This window comes from Carya illinoinensis, chromosome 5, assembly GCF_018687715.1.
Source record: "Carya illinoinensis cultivar Pawnee chromosome 5, C.illinoinensisPawnee_v1, whole genome shotgun sequence".
Lineage (NCBI taxonomy): Eukaryota > Viridiplantae > Streptophyta > Magnoliopsida > Fagales > Juglandaceae > Carya > Carya illinoinensis.
This window is the reverse complement of record NC_056756.1, coordinates 3,133,659-3,156,004: the sequence shown is the minus strand read 5'-3', so window position 1 is coordinate 3,156,004 and position 22,346 is coordinate 3,133,659. Positions and strand designations below refer to the sequence as shown.

The 22,346-nt window shown below is 38.8% G+C and overlaps 3 protein-coding genes across 4 annotated transcripts; 2 read left to right on the top strand and 1 right to left on the bottom strand.

The window, feature by feature from the left end:
• The first annotated feature begins 828 nt into the window (after window positions 1–828).
• On the top strand, window positions 829–9,269 carry LOC122310876 (fructose-1,6-bisphosphatase, chloroplastic). Its single transcript, XM_043125101.1, has 3 exons — window positions 829–1,449; window positions 7,993–8,389; window positions 8,586–9,269. Exons 1-3 carry the CDS (start codon window positions 1,030–1,032, stop codon window positions 8,984–8,986), a joined length of 1,218 nt encoding a protein of 405 aa, XP_042981035.1. The 5' UTR covers window positions 829–1,029; the 3' UTR covers window positions 8,987–9,269.
• An 815-nt stretch (window positions 9,270–10,084) lies between these two features.
• On the top strand, window positions 10,085–19,441 carry LOC122310542 (KH domain-containing protein HEN4-like). Of its 2 annotated transcripts, none has more exons than XM_043124501.1 (7): window positions 10,085–10,912; window positions 12,524–12,967; window positions 13,068–13,343; window positions 14,035–14,388; window positions 14,465–14,547; window positions 18,321–18,429; window positions 18,999–19,441. In XM_043124501.1, exons 1-7 carry the CDS (start codon window positions 10,262–10,264, stop codon window positions 19,137–19,139), a joined length of 2,058 nt encoding a protein of 685 aa, XP_042980435.1. In that variant the 5' UTR covers window positions 10,085–10,261; the 3' UTR covers window positions 19,140–19,441. The 2 variants fall into 2 exon arrangements, with proteins under 2 accessions (XP_042980435.1, XP_042980434.1); XM_043124500.1 differs by having other exon boundaries at window positions 18,318–18,429.
• A 272-nt stretch (window positions 19,442–19,713) lies between these two features.
• LOC122310543 (costars family protein) lies at window positions 19,714–20,902 on the bottom strand. The gene is made up of 2 exons (XM_043124502.1): window positions 20,745–20,902; window positions 19,714–20,112 (listed from the first exon to the last, which is right to left on the bottom strand). Exons 1-2 carry the CDS (start codon window positions 20,823–20,825, stop codon window positions 19,897–19,899), a joined length of 297 nt encoding a protein of 98 aa, XP_042980436.1. The 5' UTR covers window positions 20,826–20,902; the 3' UTR covers window positions 19,714–19,896.
• Window positions 20,903–22,346: the final 1,444 nt, after the last annotated feature.

Here is a 22,346-nt window from a genome sequence, read left to right as displayed (position 1 = left end):
ATATTCTTATATTTAAAAAATTTAGTAAAATATTCTAACCGTTGATACCCGGCAGTCACCACCCCCTCTTTAGTCTGTTAGTGGTCTAGTTTTGCCACAATCATGAGACCCAGTTTTTTAACTTTTGCTTCTGACGCAAGAATCACGCGTACTATTTTAAAAAAAATGAGGAGTTTTGCAACAACATAACATGATTGATTTAAATTTTTTTTATCTAACTTTTTATTATAAGAGTTGTCCTATTTGGCCACAAGATTATGAAGATGAGGTAATAAACTTTCCCAATAGTCACTTCAAGAAAAACTACAGTCATTACAATCACCATGACCTACAGTCATCTAACTATAATCTCACTTTTAGATTGTATAAAAACTATCACTTTGTATGACTCTCTTAACCTGAAAGGGTAAGAAACATTTATTTATTTCTAGTATTCATTTCTTTTTCTTTTTATCTAATGCTGCAATAGTTAAGAAAATATGTCTGTTGGATCCCCTATTCCTTATTCATGTATTTATATATCTATTAATTATAATATATGGAGCCGCTTAAAATTAAATACAAAAAGTTATCCCATTTGAGGATGATCTTCATTTCAGACATTATATATTTATTATTTTACACTAAATGACGCCTCTCCGTTAAGAAAAAACAAATAAACAAACCCGAAAACAATTTTAAATTACATCCTAAAATTTCGAAAGGTAAAATATCTGGTATTTTTTAGACTTTTACTGTAATCATTTCACCCTCATCGAGTGAAAATGCCGTGAAATTACGATAGGATGCAGCATCGATTCGTTTATATGAGAAATTTATGACGTGGGGCCCATTTTATGTGAAAAGAGGGGAATACAGAATAATTTTCGTTTCATGGCAAAAGAGAGATATCGTCTTATCCCTTCGGTTTTATTTTCCTTCTTGCGAACTTCATAAAGTCCAATCTCTTCCAAGCAGGTCTGCACAGCTCGGCATCTCAAATGACACAATTTTTAAATTTCCAACCTTCGAACCGATTGTAACCATAATATGCAAACACCCAGAATAACTTCATACTCAGCACAGGTCCTCCCAACAAAATATCGCTATATCCTGCCAAAGTTGCATAATTTCCCACCAAAAGGTCACCTTTTTCCACGGAGCCTCTTCTGTAGAAAACGAAGAATGGCTTCTCTTGGTGGGTCTGGTTTTGTTGTCAGGTCACAGGTGGTGGATGGTTCTTCAATTGGGGTTGATAATGGTATCTGTACTTTAAATGAGTATGTGGGTAAGGGTGGAATCGATGTGGGAGATGATCTTGTGGTCTTGCTTGATCACATTCAGTATGCTTGCAAGAGAATTGCAGCTCTGGTGGCCTCTCCTTTCAATTCCAGTCTTGGGAAACAGACCAGTCTTGCCGGTAACAATGGCTCCGGCAGGGATGCTCCAAAGCCGCTTGACATCATCTCTGTAAGTTTACTTATTATTTCTGGTTTTTAGATTCTTTAACTTCTTTATTTGCAATCTAAATGAGCTTAATAATTGTAGTCTTATAAATGCTTGAATCTTAATTCTCGATGTGGAGTAAAAGCATGAAGGCCAATAACAGCTCCAGCTCAGCTCCACAAAAGAGCAAAATTGGAAGTGGTCCCAACAGACTCCAGCTCGGCAGTATCTTCTAGAATAATCATGTAATTCTGTTTTGGAAATTGTTTCTTGTACTGAGGCATTGTATTCTGTTGTAACAGACTCTGAGCTAGGCTGGAAATGCCAGCGCACACGCTCTGCTCGAGACTATGTCTGAGCAACATTTTCCTTTAAATAGCACACTGTGTATTGAACATTCTCAAGGTAAATGAATACACAAGATACCTTCATTTTACATAGCATCAGAGCTTTTTGAAGACTAACGTCAAATAATGGGGGAAGAGTCGTCTCTATTAAAAAGTTCTAATGCTCCTCCTCCACCACCACCACCTCTACCATCACCCACCCCTACTCTCCCTCACCTTTCTCACCTCGTCACTGTCAAACTTACCCATGATAACTTCTTACTCTGGCACACCCAGCTGGTTCCATATCTTCGTGGTCAGCAGCTCTTCCATTTTGTGGATGGGTCTGTTCTTCCTCCGGCCCCATATCTTTCTGATCAAATCACACCCAATCCTGAATTTATTGCTTGTACTCAAACTGACCAACTCATTTTAAGTGCTCTTATTTCCTTTCTATCCGATAATCTCATCGCTCAGGTCGTAGGTCACTCTACTGCCCATGATGTCTAGAAAGCTCTGGACAAACCCTTTACATCTCACTCTCACGCCCGAGTCATCCAACTCAGGTATCAACTAGCCACTATTTCCAAAAGCTCCAGCTCGGTCTCGAACTAGTTTTGGAAAGTTAAACATCTTTCCAATACCATGAGTGCTGCTAGTACTCCTCTATCCTCCAAAGAATTCATCTTGTATCTTCTTGCTAGACTCAGCAGTGAGTACGATGCTTTTGTGACATCTATCACTGCTTGGGTTGATCCCTTATCCCCTGATGAACTTTATGGTCTTCTGTTAACTCATGAAAATCGTTTATCTCATTCCACCCATCTTCCTGTGTCTACTGATCTTTCGGCTAATATCACCACGTCCTCTGCTCGTGGCCGTGGTTCTTACCGTGGCACTTATCGCGGCAATTATCGTGGTCATGGCAAGGGTCGGTCTACTCCAACTTTTTCCTCAACTTCATCTACCAACTTGCCTTCATCTCTCCCTCACTCTAAACCCACATGTCAAGTCTGTGGTAAGGTGGGCCACATTGCGCTGCAATGCTACTATCGGTTTGATCACTCATACCAAAGTGACCCTCCAAAATCACTCACTGCTCATTATACAACGTCTGCTTCTTCTCCATCAATGGATTGGTATCCCGATACAACAGCTACAAACCATATCACCTCAGACTTAGCCAACCTCAGCTTGCACTCGGCTCCATATGGTGGTAATGATCAAATACGTGTTGGTGATGGCTCGGCACTTCCTATTTTCAATATTCGTGATTCTTCTCTTACCACTTCTTCCCGTTCCTTTCTTCTCAAAAATTTGTTACATGTTCCTAAAATTACAAAAAATCTCATATCAGTTAGACAATTTTGTTGTGATAATTCAGTCTTTTTTGAGTTTCATAGTTCTTTTTTCACTGTGAAGGACTCCAAGACAGGGATCACTCTCCTTCGTGGGCCAACGCATGATGGTCTTTATTCCTTTCCCTCAGCTATCACTCCATCTTCTCCTTAAGCTCTAGTTGGCGAGCGCACTTCTTCTTTTCAATGGCATGCACGACTTGGGCATCCAACTCTTCAATTAGTTCATTGCATCATCACCACCCACTCTCTTCCAGTTTCACACCACGACACTCCTCAAGTCTACCCAGCTTGCTGTCAAGCCAAAAGCTCCTAGCTCCCCTTTCACTCTTCCCATCAGCACTCAACTAGGCCTCTTCAATTAGTTTATTTTGATGTATGGGGTCTTGCCCCAGTCCTTTCTAGAGAAGGATTTAAATACTATGTTTCTTTTTTAGATGACTTCACACGTTATACATGGTGGTACCCAATTGTTCAAAAATCTGAAGTGTTTTCAGTCTTTCTTAAATTTCAAAAACCTTTTGAATTATTGTTTAATTCTAAAATAATCTCTCTTTAAATTGACTGGGGTGGTGAATATCGCTCCATTCATTATCACCTTCAAAATCAAGGCATCTCTCCTAGAATATCTTGTCCCCATACCCATCAACAAAATGGGGCTGTGGAGCGAAAACACCGTCATATTGTCGAAACGGGCCTTGCTCTTATGGCTCAAGCATCCTTACCTCAAATTTTTTGGGTAGATGCTTTTCATATGGAAATATATCTCATCAATCGTCTTCCCACTCCAATACTTAAAAATCAATCTCCATATGAAAAACTTTTCTCAAAATCTCCAGATTACACTTTTCTTAAGATTTTTGGCACTACCTGTTGGTCTCATCTTAGGCCTTACAACCGTCACAAACTTGACTTCTGATCAATGCAATACTTATTCTTAGGTTACAGTGACTCTCACAAAGGCTACAGATGCTTGCACGTCCCCACTGGGTGAATCTATTTTTCTCGCAATGTAGTCTTTGATGAACACCTTTTTCCTTTTTTTTTTTTTTTACTTCCAAACCTTCTCTACCCATTCCCTCAACGCTCCCGTCAATCCTGGGCCCAATACCTATCTCTCCTTCTTTCGGTTCATCTTCACAAACCCAGTCCACTCGGCCCCACACCACTACCAGTCCGCTTCCCATTTCCTCTTCACTTCCTATTTCTTCTCAGCCCAACAATCCAAATCCAAATTCCTCGCAGCTCAATATTACATTTCCCATTTCTTCTCAGCCCCGCAGTCCAATTCCAGATTCCTCTCAGCCTGACACTACACTTCCCCTTTCGTCTCAGCCTGCCAACTCAAATTCATCTTCTTTCTCTGTACCTTCTCTCTCATAATCATCTTCTCCAACTCCCGAATATTCGCTTGATCCCCCCTCGTCTAACCAAATCATCACTCGTTCGAAAAAAAATTCTCTCCATCCTCATCGTTTCACCGATGGAACTGTGCTCTGGTCACCACCACGTAGTCATCTCACCATTACCACCTCCATACCCGAAGAACCCACCTCATACAGTGAAGCAGCCAAACACCATGACTAGCGACTGGCCATGTCCAAGGAATTTCAAGCACTTTTACAAACAAATACCTGGTCTCTTGTTCCTTCATCTGGTATCACTAATTTGATTGGGTGTAAGTGGGTTTTCAGGACAAAAAAGCTATCTAATGGTTCGATTGAGCGCCGTAAAGCTCGTTTAGTGGCCAAGGGTTTCCACCAGCAGGATGGCGTGGACTATTTTGAGACTTTCAGTCCTGTTGTTAAGCCAACAACAATTTGGACCATCCTTAGCATCGCTATCACTGAACGCTAGTCTCTCCGACAGCTTGATATCCACAATGCATTTCTGCATGGGGATCTTCACGAACAAGTCTACATGACTCAACCAATTGGGTTCATAAATCAAGATTTTCCAACCCATGTATGTCGGCTCAACAAGGCCATATACGGCCTCAAACAAGCTCCACGAGCTTGGTTCTCTAAGCTAAGCACTCGACTACTTGATCTTGGTTTTGATTCTTCTGCTGCTGATCCATCTCTTTTTTTTTAACAAGCATGAAAATGTCACTCTGTTTTTACTTGTTTACATCGACGATATAATCCTTACTGGGTCCTGTTCAGCTGCTATATCCTCTGTTTTGAAGTCTCTAAACACGTCTTTCCCAGTCAAGGATCTTGGGCCTCTGCATTTTTTTCTTGGTCTTGAAATAAACATGCTTCCTATTGGGATGCATCTATCTCAGCACAAATATATTTGTGATCTCCTAAAACACACAAACATGGATCTTGCAAAACCAGTCTCATCTCCTATGTCTACATCGACTCATCTATCTCTTACTGATGGCCCTTCCTTCACTGATCCCACTCTTTATAGAAGCACTGTCGGTAGTCTTCAGTACCTGACCTTAACTCGTCCGGATATTGCATTTGCTGTGAACAAAGTGTGTTAGTTCATGCATGCACCCAAAGTCCCTCACTGGCAGGCCATGGAGTGCATTTTACGTTACCTCAAGCACACCACTCAGCTTGGACTTCACATTTGGCCCTCTCCAAATTACTCTCTACATGCTTTTTCAGATGTAGATTGGGCCAGATGCCCTGACGATCGCCGCTCAACTGTTGGTTTCTGTGTTTTTCTCGGGTCAAATATTCTCTCATGGGGGTCCAAGAAGCAGCAAACTATCGCTCGCTCCAATACTGAGGCCGAATACAAGGCCCTTGCCAACTCCACAGCTGAGCTCCTCTGGCTTCAGTCTCTTCTAAGGGACCTTGGAATTTTTCTCTCCGCACCTCCCACCTTGTGGTGTGATAATCTGGGTGCAACGTACTTGTCAACCAATCCGGTTCTTCATTCTCGCACTAAGCACATGGAAATTGATTTCCATTTTGTGCGTGACAGTGTTTCAGCAAAAACATTGAATGTTGCCTTCATTTCCTCTCATGATCAGCTCGCAGATGTCTTCACAAAGCCTTTGGCTTCAGCTCGTTTTTTGCAACTTCGTATGAGTCTCACCATGATTCCCTTGCTAGACTCGCGGGAGGGTAAAAGCATGAAGGCCAATAACAGCTCCAGCTCAGCTCCACAAGAGCAAAATTGGAAGTGGTCCCAACAATGACTCCAGCTCGGCAGTATCTTCTAGAATAATCATGTAATTCTGTTTTGGAAATTGTTTCTTGTACTGAGGCATTGTATTCTGTTGTAACCGACTCTGAGCTAGGCTGGAAATGCCAGCGCACACAATCTGCTTGAGACTATGTCTAAGCAACATTTTCCGTTAAATAGCACACTGTGTATTGAACATTCTCAAGGTAAATGAATATACAAGATACCTTCATTTTACATGGAGATTGTTGGTCTGAAGGAACGATGCTTTCTTTTGTCTGCTAAGGATCTTTTAAGTTCGGGGGTTTCTTGCACTATATGCAGCATGCACACTCGTGTAATTGGATTTGATGCTAATTACAGCTTTCAATTGATAAAATTATCAAATTATGGGTAAAATCCTAGGATTGGACATCCCGTAGCTTCTATTAGACTTGGATGAGCATCAAAGTGATGGTATATTTTGAAATGCTCCCAGTATTTGCGCTTCCCCTTGGACTTATCGAGTATTTATGTTGTTCCGTTGTGACCGAGTACGGAACCATATCACGGCCTTTTTTTAACCACCATTCACATAATGGTGTGCAAATTTTTGCCAAGGTAAGTTGCTTAAATTGCTATTTTAGTCTTACAAATGCAAGCAAATGCGTGTATGAAATTCTCTTGTGCCTCTCAATTAGAGAGTTTTGTTTTTGACATTGCATTGGAAATTTTTCTGCTGTGACATTATCGTTTTCTTGAGAAGATGGAAAGCAACTTTATTTTACATCATGAGGTACATGGCCAGCATTTGGGTGGGCAAAATTTGACTCCCAGTTAAGCACCCTGTATATGTTGGAATTGCATGCTGCCGTAATATTTGCAGTAAACTCTAACCTGATTCAAACTATGAGTAGCTCAACATACTTATACTGCCTTCCTTGCTATGGTGGTTAGCGATATAGGTGCAGTTTGAGCAAGCTTTCCCAGTCAAACCAAACCAATCCAGCCAAACCTGTTTATAGTTTTATGTTAGTGCCCCAACTCACTCGTGTATTCAAACATTTTCAACAGGTTGGGTTGGCAAGGCCACATGTACTGTACACATAGTGGGCCACGACCTGTAACCTAGTCAATCCCCTTGGAATTATGTGAAATGAACACTGGTCCAGTCTCAGAAGGTCAATACTAATGTTCTAGTGAAACTTCCATAGCATGGATTGTAGTGATCTCAAATAAGAAGTAAACTATGAAGGGTGACCTATTGTAGTGAGTGTTTCATCTTTTGGGAGTCCGTAGGCCCAAAGGGTAATTTCTAATATAATTGTTGAGGTGCTTGCCTTAGAAAGGGAGGTTTGGCGACATAGAACCAGTAATATATCAAAATTTCCTGTCTGGTCCTATCTGGGTTTGGCAAGAAAGGAATAACCCGACTTGTCATGGTGTTGAGATTTTCTGGAATAAGCAGAGGCTTATTTTTTGAAAATTCTTGCATGATTTGATCACTGCTATGGGCAGTACCCCTTTTATTTTCCTTCTCTTTTAGATTGTTCGTAGTTTAGACTTTAACTTCTTGGGAACCTGTTAATCTTTCCTGTATTTCTAAGTTGTGCTGCCCCTTTTCTTTTGAATAATTTTTTACTTATCCAATAGGGAAAATCATGCATACGGCAGCTTGGTTTTGTCCATGGCCAGTAATGGCAAGTAAGGAAGAAACAATTATGAATGGCCAATATTTCTTCTTGTTCAATGTGCAGAATGAAATCATCTTGTCATCTCTTCGCAATTCTGGAAAAGTTGCTGTCATGGCTTCAGAGGAAGATGATGCTCCAATCTGGTTAACTGACGGTGGGCCATTTGTGGTGGTAACAGACCCCCTTGATGGTTCTCGGAATATTGATGCATCCATTCCAACTGGAACAATTTTCGGAATTTACAACCGTCTTGTGGAGCTGGATGATCTACCCAAGGAGGAGAAGGCTTTGCTGAATTCGCTCCAAACTGGAGCGAGGCTTGTAGCTGCTGGCTATGTTCTGTATTCATCAGCTACAATACTCTGTGCCAGCTTTGGCTCAGGGACACATGCATTTACTCTGGATCATTCAACGGGAGATTTCATTCTCACACATCCAAGCATTAAAATTCCTTCCCGAGGTATGATGAATCTGTTCACTTGTTATATGGTAATTATGCATGAATGACATTATAGTTCTATATAAATTATTAGAATAACCCAAAGTTTATGCTAACTTTATTTGCATCTAATATAAAGGATCAGAATAACCCAAAGTTATCTGTGTTAGTGTAGATGCTTTTAGATTCCTTTTAATTCAGCTCTATATTATGTCAGGGCAAATCTATTCAGTGAATGATGCACGATATTTCGACTGGCCTGAAGGGTTAAGGCGATACATCGACACCGTGAGACAAGGAAAAGGCAGATACCCCAAGAAGTACTCAGCCCGTTATATATGTTCTCTTGTAGCTGATCTCCATCGGACTCTTATGTATGGAGGGGTGGCAATGAATCCCAGGGACCATCTCCGTATAGTTTATGAGGGAAACCCTCTTAGTTTTCTTGTGGAACAAGCAGGGGGCAGAGGATCTGATGGTAAAAACAGGATTCTTTCAATTCAACCAGTCGAGCTGCATCAAAGACTTCCTCTGTTTCTTGGAAGTTTGGAAGACATGGAAGAGTTGGAGAGTTATGGAGATGTTCAACAGAAAGTAAATCCTGGCTATGAAGTTTGAAGATTAGTGACTCTATTAGTTTACAAATCAATCGCTTGTGTTACGAACAATGTCCATCTATGAAAAATCAAGGGATTACACCCCAAAAAAAAAAAAAAAAAAAAAAAAATGTTTGTAACTAGTCACTCCAAGTATCAGTTGTAAAATTCCAATCTTTCCTTGTCTTCCCCTATTTTTCATACTCATCTTCTTAGGAACTAAGAATAGCTTGAAGATTATAACAAAAAAGGAGCAAGACAATAGTATTAATAGCAAGAGTACAATTCATGAGGTTGCATCCTAATATACAAATAAGTAGGTGCATGTTTTGATGGCGATTCTGAGGAATAGTCCGCGGCTCTGTTGGAAAACAATACTAAGCTAAAGCCACAAGGAAAATTATAGATACTATATATATATATATATATATATATTTTTTTTTACGATTTTTTATATAATTATATTTTAAATTATGGGTATTTTGATAAAGTAATTTATAAAAAAATTATGATAAATAAACAACATATTTGCAATATATTTTATAAAATATATATTTAAAATAATGATATTTTTATAAAATAACGTTATTTTTATAAGATATTTTATAAAAATATTTATTTTTTTAAAACATAATTGTGAAAATAGACGTATGTTTATATTTTTGTTGAGTTGTTTGTAATTTTTATTAACCTATTATGCTGACGTATACTGTACTGATTGGAGTCCTCTTGTCCATTCGGTGTGCGCCACGTGTGATATGCGGATCACCTTCGACTTTTGACAGTCATTTAAAATTTAGGGTAATGATACACTTACCACCTTTTTATCACTATTTTATTATTTATAGTGTATTTATTTTTTTATTATTTTTTTTAAGTATTTTTTTAACATCCTTAGCCATTAAGAAAAAATTTTAAAAATATATAATTTTAGTAATAACTTAATCATTAAGTAAAAAAAAAAATTAAAAAAATTAAAAAATTAAAAAAAGTGGTAAAAAAGTGATAAAATAGTGGTAAACCTATCATTATTCTAAAATTTAACCTGGGTTCAGAAAATAAATCAAAGCGCTCGAGCAGCACCCAAAGGAAATTAATTAATAAATAGCGCTTACTTCAGTACGTACGGCGACGTCTCGCTGATCCTAAGTTTAGCCCCAAAACCCTCCCTCTCCCTCACTGAAACTGCAACTCCCCAAGAAACCGTTGTAGAGACGCAGGCAGAATAGAAGCAACCCTAATCTGCATAGACAGAACAAGAGAGAGAGGGTATATGCTTGTGTTTGCGAGTTAGATTATGGGCAGCACTTATCTCTCTCCACCAGTAAAGCGTTCGAATTCGACACTCTACGCATCCACCGCGGCTTCCATGTACGACCCGAGCCCCGCAAATGGGGCCTCCAAGCGTTCCAAGCACCCACCCCCTCCACTCTCCACCCCCCTGGGCCACGTGGCATTCCGCCTCCTCTGCCACTCCTCGCGCATCGGCGGTGTCATCGGAAAGTCTGGCAACGTCATCAAGACTCTCCAGCAGTCCACCGGTTCTAAGATCCGGATCGAGGAGGCCCCAAATGAGTCCCCCGACCGGGTCATTCTCGTCGTTGCCCCTGGAGCCCTCACCACCAACATCACTCTAAAGAACTACAGCGGCTCCGGCGAAGAAAAAGTATCCCTGAATTCAGACGGTGTTGTTGAGGTGTCGAAGGCGCAAGAGGCCCTGATGAAGGTTTTCGAGAGAATACTGGAGGTGGCGGCCGAGAGTGACGGCTCGGAGGTTGGGGTCGGGGTCGTATCGTGCCGGCTTCTGGTGGAGGCGACGCAGGTGGGGTCCGTGATAGGGAAGGGAGGGAAGGTCGTGGAGAAGATCAGGAAAGAGAGTGGCTGCAAGATTAGGATTTTGACCGACAAGTTGCCGGCCTGTGCTGCCCCATCCGACGAGATGATCGAGGTAAGGTTTGTTTTCAACTCTTTTGAAGTCGAGCATTCGCTGGTTGTTTGCTTTCTTTCTAGTGTACATTGTGCTAGGATTCATCTGTTGTATGCTAAATTTTGTTTACCATTTAGTTGACTTCTTCTGGACCAGTTAAGCTAGATTTAGAGGCTGGGAGAGTAGTTGACGAGTTTCGATATTATGCAATGTTATGGCCTGCATTGTCGTGTGTTATGTAGTAGTAAGCAAGCATATATATTCTTACTTTTAGTTTTATGTGCAGTTTACTTTATGTTTTTTTAGTAAGTATCAAATTTTTGTTAACGTAAAAGTTACAACTCAAGTATATATACAGGGATCCTCTCGGTGTTAGAAATTAGCTAATCAGGCATCGCAATCCTTTATTCCTGATTTTGTTAGCTTTAGCAGTGGATGCATGAAATTATTTAAATTTTTTGCATCTTTTATTCATTGAATGGCTCTTTTGTTTTTCATTTTTATTATTACTGAACAGGGTTAACCCTCCCATTAGTGTTTTCCTTGGTATTGGGGTTCAAAACACTTGTTTGAGAGTGCAACTGCAAATATTGGACAGAGAATTGCATCGCCTAGCACCTCTTTTGATCACAACATCTTTTATAAGTAACAACATTAGTATATGACCAATTAGGTACCAAATCCTTACCCTAGGATGGAATGCAATGGTATTGATATTGAGTTTGAGAATACGTCAGTGAAACCAGTGGATCTCCACGGTAGAATTATATAGGCCTACATTTTCATGTTTTAATATTATTTAACCGGAGTCTATCTAACTTGACCTGAGGATTGAGATATTGTATGTTTACTTGAAGATGTTGTTTAGTCCAAAGAACATTAGGCGAGTTCGGATATGGTTTCTATTCAAAGAGCTAGCTCTAGGCAGTTACATATCCTTTGTGGGGAAAGGAGCAGTGAAAATTTTCCAAATCATGAGAGAGAACTAAATTTATTCTTTCAGTGATTCTGTTTAAAATCCTAGTATATTTTTATAATTCAGTTTAAAGTAAGAATATATTGAATACAATTTTCTAACATTTTCTAATGAAAATAAAGAAATGTGTACTTAAAAAAAAATAAAGAAATGTTTAGTGAGGTCAAGCCCTTGAACCTCAAGCCAAATTTTGAAGAAAATAATTCCTGATTTATTTATTTTATTCTTGAACAATATTCAATAACCTAATAAATTGAAAAAAGAGAAATCCTAACCAGTGAGCCGTGGTTAATGAAAAGTTGTGCGCATTCTGGGTCAAAAACATAGTGAAAGGTATTGTAGTCTACATTTTAAAGCAAGAGTACCATTTCGTGCATGAGAAGTCACTGTCTTTAGTTGAGTTCCCCTTTTTCTTGTGTTTAGCCTCATCCTTTAATTAATGGGTGGGGAGCTTTTTTTTATAAGTATCAATGGGTGAGGGAGCCTGGGAGGTGGAACTAAAACGAGATATTGCATTTTTCATGTACAAGTGGTCTGTTACAGTTTCATGAGTGGCAGAAATGTAGGTTTATCTGATGCTTTCTTTTACTGCTATGGTATTTTAATAGGAAATTTTTCTCTTGTTCCCTTGTATAAATGGGTTAACAATGTTGCAGATAGAAGGGAATGTTTTGGCTGTAAAGAAAGCGCTTGTTGCTGTGTCCCGCTGTCTTCAAGATTGTCTGCCAGTTGACAAGACAAGGATGATTGGAAGCAAACCTGTAGAAGCAGTTCCCCATGAGACTTTATCTGACCTCTATTTAGATCATCTTTCACAGAGAAATTCAGGGCCACGCAGTATGCCATACAGCTCTATGAATTATGCTTCAGGAGTTCATCCGGTGTCAATAGAGGTCGAAAGGGCTCCTGCTTTGGAAACAAAAACACAGCTGCAGGATGTTATTTTTAAGATGCTTTGTTCCACTGATAGGGTTGGAGGCGTAATTGGAAAAGGGGGTGCCATTGTCAGGGCATTTCAAAATGAGACAGGTGCTAATATAAGTATTGGAGCTTCTATAGCTGAGTGTGATGAACGATTAGTTACCATTACTGCATCAGAGGTTTGTTGATGAGTACTCTCTCTCCCCCTCTCTCTCATTAAGTACATCTGCTTACTTACGGGTTATTAATAGGTTTTATGGCTGGATTTCTATTGTGCAGAATCCTGATTCACGATACTCACCAGCACAAAAGGCGGTGGTTCTTGTTTTCTCTAGGTCTATAGAGGCAGGTATTGAGAAGGGGCAAGATTCCGTCTCAACTAAGGGGTCACCTGTTACTGTGCGGCTTGTAATCCCCTCAAACCAAGTTGGTTGTTTGTTGGGAAAAGGAGGTGCAATAATTTCAGAGATGCGGAAGGTTACAGGTGCTGGCATACGAATAATTGGAGGTGAACAGGTGCCAAAGTGTGTGTCAGAGAATGATCAAGTGGTGCAGGTGAGATGTTGTCACTTATTTTGAAGTACAATGGAAGGGTGGCAAAGGAAGCTTCAATTTTATTTATTCCTTATATCGCGTGGAGAGCTTTTGTGTTTTTGGGGGCTGGGGGGGGGATGATTCTTAGCTCTTTATAAAAGCATTGCATAAAATCCTTTTTTCAAATTAATGGCTATACTTTCTTTACTCAAAGTTAATTGCTTTTGGGTCTTTCTTGAGCATAATGCCTGGCCACTGGCTGCATATTTTTTATGCCAAAAAGAAGATTTAAGGGAAGTCTCAAATCTATAATATGTGACAACGTAGTTTATTTGAGGAGTATTCTCATTTGAACCAGCCAGAGGTTCATCCTTCTTGTTCTTTCCAGGTTTGTTGATATGATATGATTGCTCGCATTCCATGTCCCTTTTTTTGGAATTCTTTGGTCTTCTGCATTTTTTAGGAGTATTTTAAATGCAGTTCATGTGTGTTTGAGCTTCGTCCTTTTCAATTTTGGTAAAAAAAATCATTTTAATTTCTCAAGAAAAGATGTTTGCATTAGTAGTTTAATATAATTATCCTTGGGGAAACAATCTTTTAGCAAACTGAATAATACAGATTTCATCTGGTGATTTTGTTTATATGGTGGCTTTAATCAAATAGAATAATCTGCAAGTACTGCAATGTATTCAGGCATCTATTTATTTGACAGATTTCAGGAGAGTTTTCAAATGTGCAAGATGCATTGTATAATGTAACTGGTAGACTGCGTGATAACCTTTTCTCCAGCACCCAGAACAATGTCGGAGCAAGGAGCAGCTCCTCTATGTTGTCTGACACCAGCCCCTATGGAAGACTCAGAGATCCTGTGCCTATTGGAAGTCATCCATCAGTTGGTGTCTCTCATGGTCTCAGTCGACATGCTTCTCTAACTCAAAGTACAGATCCATCAGTAGGTGTTTCCCATAGTCTCAGTCGACATACTACTTTAAGTCAAAGTATAGATCATCTTGGAAGTTCCCATGGTTTAGATCTTCCTCCTTCACCAAGGTCATGGGCATCACAGGTAAGATCTCTCTCTCTCTCTCTCTCTCTCTCTCTCTCTCTCTCTCTCTCTCTCTTATGGGTGGGTTCATTTGCAGTTAGCGGTTGGAGTAAATCCAAGAAGCAATACCGATGCTGGCAGAGGATTCACTTCTCTTAAAGGTGGCTTAGAACTTGGCAGGTTGGTAAACCAAATTCAATTTCGTCTGGTTCTGATTCTGTTTGCCTGGAATGCTTTATATGAATGAACTTTGATATCAGATTTGTACAAACAATTAGGAAAAACAAAAAGGTAATCAATGTTGTTTTTTTGGTTTTGGGGAATTGGAATTAAATTTGGAGTGTCTGCTGGAGATTACCTATTCTGCTACCTATTATAGCATCAAAAAAGGTAATCAATGATCAGGATTCAGTACCAACTAAAACTCAAATCAAAACATTCCAAGATAACGAAGATTAATTAGGCCCTCAAAGTGCTCCATCCATTGTTTTATCCATAAATAATTTCGTTTATACCTGTCTTTAGTTTTGTTTCCAAGCGAGTGGACTGCAATTTCAGAAGTTTGTACTTCATTTCATTCACATTAAGAGTATAGTACATTGTAAAATTTTTAATGTTTATCAAAGCCTTTATTGTTTATTGCTCTAGTGAGTATTAAATGAGATCTGCAGAGATAATGAAATGTCATTTTCAATTTAAATTTGAAATAGTGGTGAGTGTTGACTCATAATTAACTCAGATGCTGTTGTGCATTATCATGTTATGTGCATTCTTGCATCTTATTATTGAATATCAAAAAAATTACCTTTATGCATAGTTGTACCTGTGGGACCTCTTACATGCCACTCAGTTCTAGCTGATGCTTCATGCATATCACGTCCATGCCCTATTCGGCAGTAAACATTTTTTTTAATCGGTAAACAAATTTTTATTGATCAAAAGAGTAGACATAAGTCCATGCCCTAGTAGGCTGTAAACATTTATACGGGACATATACAAGGGCAATGCCTAGGCATGCTAATTTAGAGATACAAGGAATTCATGAAATAGCATGCCATGGAAATCAATTACAATTGACCAATGGAGTAAAGTATTGGAAAAAAAAAAATCTAAGCTCATCCATCGATCGCGCTTGGTCTTCGAAGCTTCTTGCATTCCGCTCCCTCCAAATGCACCACCATAGACGTAGAGTTATCATCTTTCATATGGATGCAATTTGAGAGTTGCCCTGAATACCGCTCCAAGAAGCTAGAAGGTCACATACCCTTTTCGGTATCACCCAAACTAATCCCAATTGAGCAAAGACTTCATTCCACAAGGTCATGGCAATCTCACAATGTAGTAGTAGGTGGTCAATGAACTCTCTGCTCTTCTTGCACATATAGCACCAGTCCATAACTATAATACAATGTTTCCTCAAGTTATTCATAGTGAGAATCTTCCCCAAAGAAGCCGTCCATACAAAAAATGCTGCCTTTAGAGGTGCCTTGCTCCTCCAGATGCTTTTCCATGGGAACGGATCTTTGTTGTCTTCACCAATAGATCTTGGTTTGGTAGAAAGAGCAGTTTGGTAGCACATGGTCATGGTTTGGTAGAAAGAGCGGGCCGTGAGTATTCCCTTCTTAGAGGAGGGGCACCAATAGATCTTGTTTTCACCCCCCCCCCCCCCCCCCCCCCCCCGGCGGACAAACGAGTGGAGTACACATGGTCAAAGAACACCGAAAAGTCATCCATTTCCCAGTCTTGTGCATCTCTAAGGAAAGTAATATTCCATTGGGGAAGGCCATTGGAGATGATAAATAAATCCGCAATCAATGCTTCTTTCCTTCTTGCTAAGCCATAAACTCGTGGAAAAACTTCCTTGAGTGCCCAATCCCTACACCATACATCATGCCAAAATTTTACCTTCAATCCGTTTCCAACATTGAAGTGAGTATGTGCTGCATATGTGTCCCACCCTCTTCTTATATGTTTCCATAGCCCCTCTCCATGAGGCCCACTCACCTCATTAGAACACCATCCTCCTCATGATTCCCTGTGCTTCGCCACAAGGCGTTTATCCTTCTCATTCAGCCCCCTTACGCTCCAAGAAACAATTTTTGGTTTCATAAAACCACCTCCTTTGCCCTTCCCTTCACCCTCCCCCAGTTAGAGCTTTTTTCTCTTGCTCCATCATTTACTGTCCAGTCAAGTCTTTTGAGTTCTCTTGTTTTCTTCGTAGCTGATGTGAGCTCCCTGGGTGATACCAATTATTCTTTCCAGCTTCTATAGCTGCAAGGAGGGCTATGAACTGATCCTCGAAACCGTCACATAAAATCCCCACACAGGGTTAAATCTCCTTTGCCTTAAGACCCAATCTGAGGCCTGGATGTTGCTGTTTTTGCTTGGATGTAGGGACAACAGTGGAGTTGGTTTTTCCCAGCAAGCATCTTCACACACCAAAGGTGCTGCTTGTGCCACCTCCACTCTGTCTAAGCCCAAAACTAGCCTCTGCATATACTCTCCTTCAGTCCCATTGGAGTCAAAGACAACCATCGCAGTGAGTGGACTTCCCGTTGCCTCCGTGTCAGCCTTGCAACCCCTCGCCTCTGTTGGATCCTTCTCCTGGCCCTAAAGGTCCACCATTTCCAACGACGGTGCATTCTGGGGTGAGTTCTCATCTGTGTGATCAGATCCGCTGTCATTTTCTGTATCAAAAACCAACCCAGCTTCCCTTATGTCTGACGGCAGCGCCGCTGGCTTCTTCCCCTCGGCCAAGAATCAGGCCACCGGCTCGCCTTCCCCCATCGGTCGATTCTGTGCTGACCCCGTCTGGTGGGTGTCAGCCGCCAGTAGATTTTGTGCAGCACTGGAGGAGGACCCAACCTTGAACGTAGAGAACCTCTGTGCAATATAAGCACTGCTGCCTTAACTGAAAATTTTGATAAATTTCTTCTTATCATCTGATCGAGCGCATCCTTCAAGGCCTTCATGTACCCCATCCTTAACGCTTATACTTCTTATAAGATGTTAATTCGTACTGGTGCTAAACCGCCATGGAATGTAGTCATGGAAGAGAAGTGCACATGTACAGAGAGAAAAGGTAGAGGAGAGAGAAAAAAGATGGGGGGAAAATCAACCACAATCCCAGCAGTAAACATAATACCTAATAAATTACTTATCTAAGATGTGATCATACACAGCTGCTTTGTGTGGTATCACTGCATATACCTGCAGTGATGCTTAAAGAGTGGAGTTTCAAGAACGAGAACCATCTATTTTTCTCGTTGATTTATTTGAGTAAGAAGACACTAAGATGCACCCACTACATACCAGACACTCAGATGACTAGCATGGTCCTTCCCCCATCAAAGAGCCACACAAATTTAGGATTGACTACATCATCGCTGTTTTATCAATGTGTGGGTTGACTCAATAACTATCTTATCCATGTGCTTTCCATGGAAAAAATTAAAGCGAATAATATAAAATATTCTCTTACTTATCAAAAAAATTCAAAAGGTCTAAACTGTATAATTGTGTGCATCTGCTATCATTTGATTTGAATAACTATCTAGTCCACGTACTTTCAGAAAGAAAGAGAAGAGAGTATAACATATTCACAATCAGTGTCTGAAACTGTATTTAGGTGATTCGTTTGTACTTCCTGTATATATGGGCTATGCCTCTTTCATTCATATCAATAAAATTTACTTCTTACTTATTTAAAAAAAAAAAAAAAAGTATGTCTGAAACTGTGTTATTGAACTAGGTGTTCTCAGCATGCCTATTTACATAATTCAATAAAACTTTATTTGATGGATCAAGAGAAGAAAAAAAAAACTGTGTAATTGCATGCATCTTTAATTGTTTGAAACTCCATGGCTACACTTTGATGATTTAATTTACTGATTAAAAAAAATTGTATGCATCTTAAATTAGTCAGTGACACTTTCTTTTGGTATTTGCAGCAGAAGCAAATCTGCCATTGTGACAAACACGACTGTAGAGATCATAGTTCCTGATAATGTAATTAGCTCTGTTTATGGGGATAATGGTAGCAATCTGGCTCGTTTGAGACAGGTAACCCCCACCCTTTTTTTTAAGCCAATTCAACCTTTAATACTGTTAGCATTGTATCCCCAGATTCTAAATGTTAACATTGCAAGTAGTCATATAGATGTTTGGATGGTGAGTTAAGATGAGATGAAAATTGAAAGTTGAATAAAATATTATTAGAATATTATTTTTTTTAATATTATTATTGTTTTGAGATTTGAAAAAGTTGAATTATTTATTATATTTTATGTGGGAATTTGGAAAAGTTGTAATGAGTTAAGATGAGTTTTGTATCCAAACCGGTAGTTAATGATGGCTACCCCATCTCTACCTATAATTCTAAAGCTTCCCAAATATTGCAATTTATATATATGTGGAAGTGACCTTATCTCAAAACTCAGCAAATGCACAAAGTGGCTGCTACGACACTGTTAGACCTCTAATGGCCTTTCTTATTTTTTCTTTTGATGCTTGTGTACCATAGACCATGGTTGCCATCAATTTTTAGTCTTTTTAAGATACTATTCTTAAAATCAACTTTTACAAAAATTATTCTCTAAAGCACTTGTGGTTTCTCTGGCATTTCTGATCAGATATCAGGCGCTAAGGTCATAGTGCATGATCCTCTCTCTGGATCAAGTGACAGGATTGTTGTCATATCCGGGACACCTGATGAAACCCAGGCAGCTCAGAGTCTCCTCCATGCATTCATTCTTACTGGATCATCACGATGAAATCTTCTCATCCTTGGCCATGGCTCATAATGTTTTGAGAGAAGACGACTACTCTTGTTTGTTGCTTGTTTTAGTTGCTTCCCCCCCCCCACAAACAAAAAAAAAAATATTGTGTACACTGTACATTACAGTAGGAAAATTTAGACCTTCTGGGCATGCCAATCTTGGCATTTTTTGCAAAAGTATTTTGGCTCTAATTGTTTACCTTTATGTTTTATAATGACTGATTTTTCTAAGTGTACTGATGAATATTTTGAGAACAGAGAAGGTGAAAAAGGATTGAGCCCCGTTCCCAACTTTAACAGCCCTGTCCTGAAACCTAAGTGCAATGTTGGATGGCGTTGTAGTCCCAATGTCATTGTGCTCAATTTCATTATTTGATCCAAAGGCTGTATGATGTTGTATATGAAGTTCATCCCCCATCTCAAGGTAATAATTGGTTCCAACTTCCAAGATGATTATTGGTCTCAGGCCATTTTCGGACCCTTTATACAGTAACTGCCTTGGAGAAGCTTTGCATTGACATGATAATTTGTGTGCTTCTCGGCTTAAACTTGTGAGATAGATACCGGGATGTCAAACTTGAACTTCCATTTTCATTTTGGGGAGGGGAAAGATCAATTTCATGGAGAATCAAACAAGTGCAAACATCTTCGTCAAAGTAAGTTTGTCTCTTAAATTACACATCATAGAACAGCAAAATATTAAGCATACTTCACTTCCAAACACGTCACGATGGGAGCAACAGCACAAATGTTCAACTCCCTACAGCTGCATCGGTTGCCACTGTGGCCGCTGCCACAGCAGCTGGCGTGGGTTTGAGTATGATTTCTACATTGTCATGGACTCCTTGCAGCAGCAGCTCGCCATCATATGTCAAAACTTTCCGCTTCTTTGCTGCTCGTAGTGTCCCAACCAATGCTTCGAATATGTTTGCACACCTATCATCATTGAATAGGATGCCGAATGTGACCTTCCAGACAGACAAGCCAAATTTCTATCATTAGAAAAAACCCAGATGACATATTGAAGAACAAATGGAAATTGTAAAGCAAAAGGTTAATGTCTCCGCCCCTTACCCTGCATATCTAAAGGGGAAAATATATATTATATATAAAAAACAGACAACTTTCTAACCCAACTTCCGACAAATGAATCCTCGAGCATATAGCAATATAAAGCGTCAGAACACTCCGGAATGTAGGCCATTTTTCAAACCCGCGAACCCTTGGATTTTTTCCTACCCTAGGATGGTCTGAAACTGAAATTGGCACGATCTAATTCATTTGGATATGTAAGGAAATCCAATCAGACAATAAAATAAAAGGAACTGGAATGCAGACGCAGTCAGATCTCCCATCTATATCAGCTGTATGTTATAGATCGGCCATTTAAACGGTACGAAGAATCTGGATCCGGATCAAGATCGCATCAACTTTCGGACATTCAAATACCACTCAAGTCATTTATTGATCTGGGTCGAGTACCAAAGGAGCAATAGGAATTTGTCGGTGAGAAAGATGGAGAAAAGTGAGAGCAAATCTACTACTACGTGTAAAGGAAAAAGGACACAAACTGAGAAAGAAGCCGAGTTCTAGCGTGTACCTTGTAAGAACCATCGTCTTGGACCTTCCCAAGCCTCTTAATTTCTTCTTTGAGACGCTCAACTTCTTCCTCTACGTTCATGGTTTCAGTTCTCCAGAATATCCGTGGGTGTTGCGATAAGGTAAATATAACAAACTGGGGGGAGAGGGGGTTGATGGGATTGCTGCTAAAACAAGGAATGTCAACGTCATAGTAAATCGTAAATGGAATATACTAATGTCAACGATTCTTTCAGGGAATATTAAAAATTAATGCACGAAGATAATAAGATACGTATTTTTACACTGAATCTAAGTTAAATTCGTACTAATAACATAATATAAACGCTAAAGGGGATTTTTGTTGATGTATATATTATGATGAGTCGATGACTATGATGGAATTTGTGTTCACAATCCACCCACCTTTGGCTTTTATTTTTGTTCATATATTTGTTTAGAGGAATGATTTAACTACAAATAGATTTCATCCAAATATATTTATAAATTGACGTGATTTAATATTGTAGATAAAATTATAAAATTATTTTTATTAAATAAAATTATTTTTATTAAGTAAATTTAACTTTTAGAGTTTTACTACGTATAAATAAAGTTGCGTACTAATCTGCATATTAATATTGATTCATTCATATTCAAAATTTAAATTGATAATATTTTAAAAAAAATTTACTTTTTGACAAATCACATCAGATTGATACACATATTAATAAACAGTTATGTTTATAACTAAATTTTTCAGACACGATTAGATCGTGAGTTTATTTTTATAAAATTTTTTGTGACGGTAGCACTTCATGTATGTTTAATGTACTTTTATTCGTGTGTAATGGTGATTGTAATTAAATTTTTGAGAAACTTCCGTCTCAACCTTCCCTCACGCATCCATTATTTAACTTTGAAAAAAAAAAAAAAAAAGAGAAGTCTTCTCCAAACTAGTCCCAAACTTATAATTGTAAGTCTGACAATAAGTTTTATTTACAAGTTTATTCTAACCACCATAATAAATTAAAAACTTATGACATTATTTAGCATAAAACATATTTAAGGTTTTTATAAATGGCGTAATACCAGAGTAAACATTATCAACAAATAACATGAATATAATTTTTCTTGAAATTATTATTAATCGGACGGTAATTTTTAGAGGAATTTATATAATTTATTTTTTCTTAAATTAATGCACGGATGCTTAAGAAAAAAAGTGGCTCTACAGTCACACATGGGAGATTCCAACAGTGCAAAATATATATGTATTTTTCTCATGTATTTTTTTAATGCTATTAAATATTTTTTAAAAAATTCTCAACGTTATTAAAAAATATTTTTTTAATCACTAAGTAAAAAAAAGACAGTCATGATCCACCATGTGTGGCATTAGCATTTCTGTAAGAAAAATTGTAAAACATGACATCACCTCCTATCCACTCACAATGCCAATTAAGAGCACTAGCCAAATGTCAATGAAATTTAAAATATAGCTAAATTTTGTATATATGATATACATTAGAGTAGCTAAATACCTTTAGTTTAGATTTTGACTTACAGTAACTGTAGAAGACTTTCTAAAACTAGAGAGTCACTATTCACCCATCAAACTCAT

Bases quoted from the DNA above. Each gene is read 5' to 3' on its own strand.
- LOC122310542 (XM_043124500.1), top strand. From the start codon at position 10,262: ATGGGCAGCACTTATCTCTCTCCACCAGTAAAGCGTTCGAATTCGACA. The intron at 10,913-12,523 runs GTAAGGTTTGTT...ACAATGTTGCAG, and splicing joins CATCCGACGAGATGATCGAG to ATAGAAGGGAATGTTTTGGC. The intron at 18,430-18,998 runs GTAACCCCCACC...ATTTCTGATCAG, and splicing joins ATCTGGCTCGTTTGAGACAG to ATATCAGGCGCTAAGGTCAT.
- LOC122310543 (XM_043124502.1), bottom strand. From the start codon at position 20,825: ATGAACGTAGAGGAAGAAGTTGAGCGTCTCAAAGAAGAAATTAAGAGG. The intron at 20,113-20,744 runs GTACACGCTAGA...TCTGTCTGGAAG, and splicing joins AAGACGATGGTTCTTACAAG to GTCACATTCGGCATCCTATT.
- LOC122310876 (XM_043125101.1), top strand. From the start codon at position 1,030: ATGCAAACACCCAGAATAACTTCATACTCAGCACAGGTCCTCCCAACA. The intron at 1,450-7,992 runs GTAAGTTTACTT...TTCAATGTGCAG, and splicing joins AGCCGCTTGACATCATCTCT to AATGAAATCATCTTGTCATC. The intron at 8,390-8,585 runs GTATGATGAATC...ATATTATGTCAG, and splicing joins CATTAAAATTCCTTCCCGAG to GGCAAATCTATTCAGTGAAT.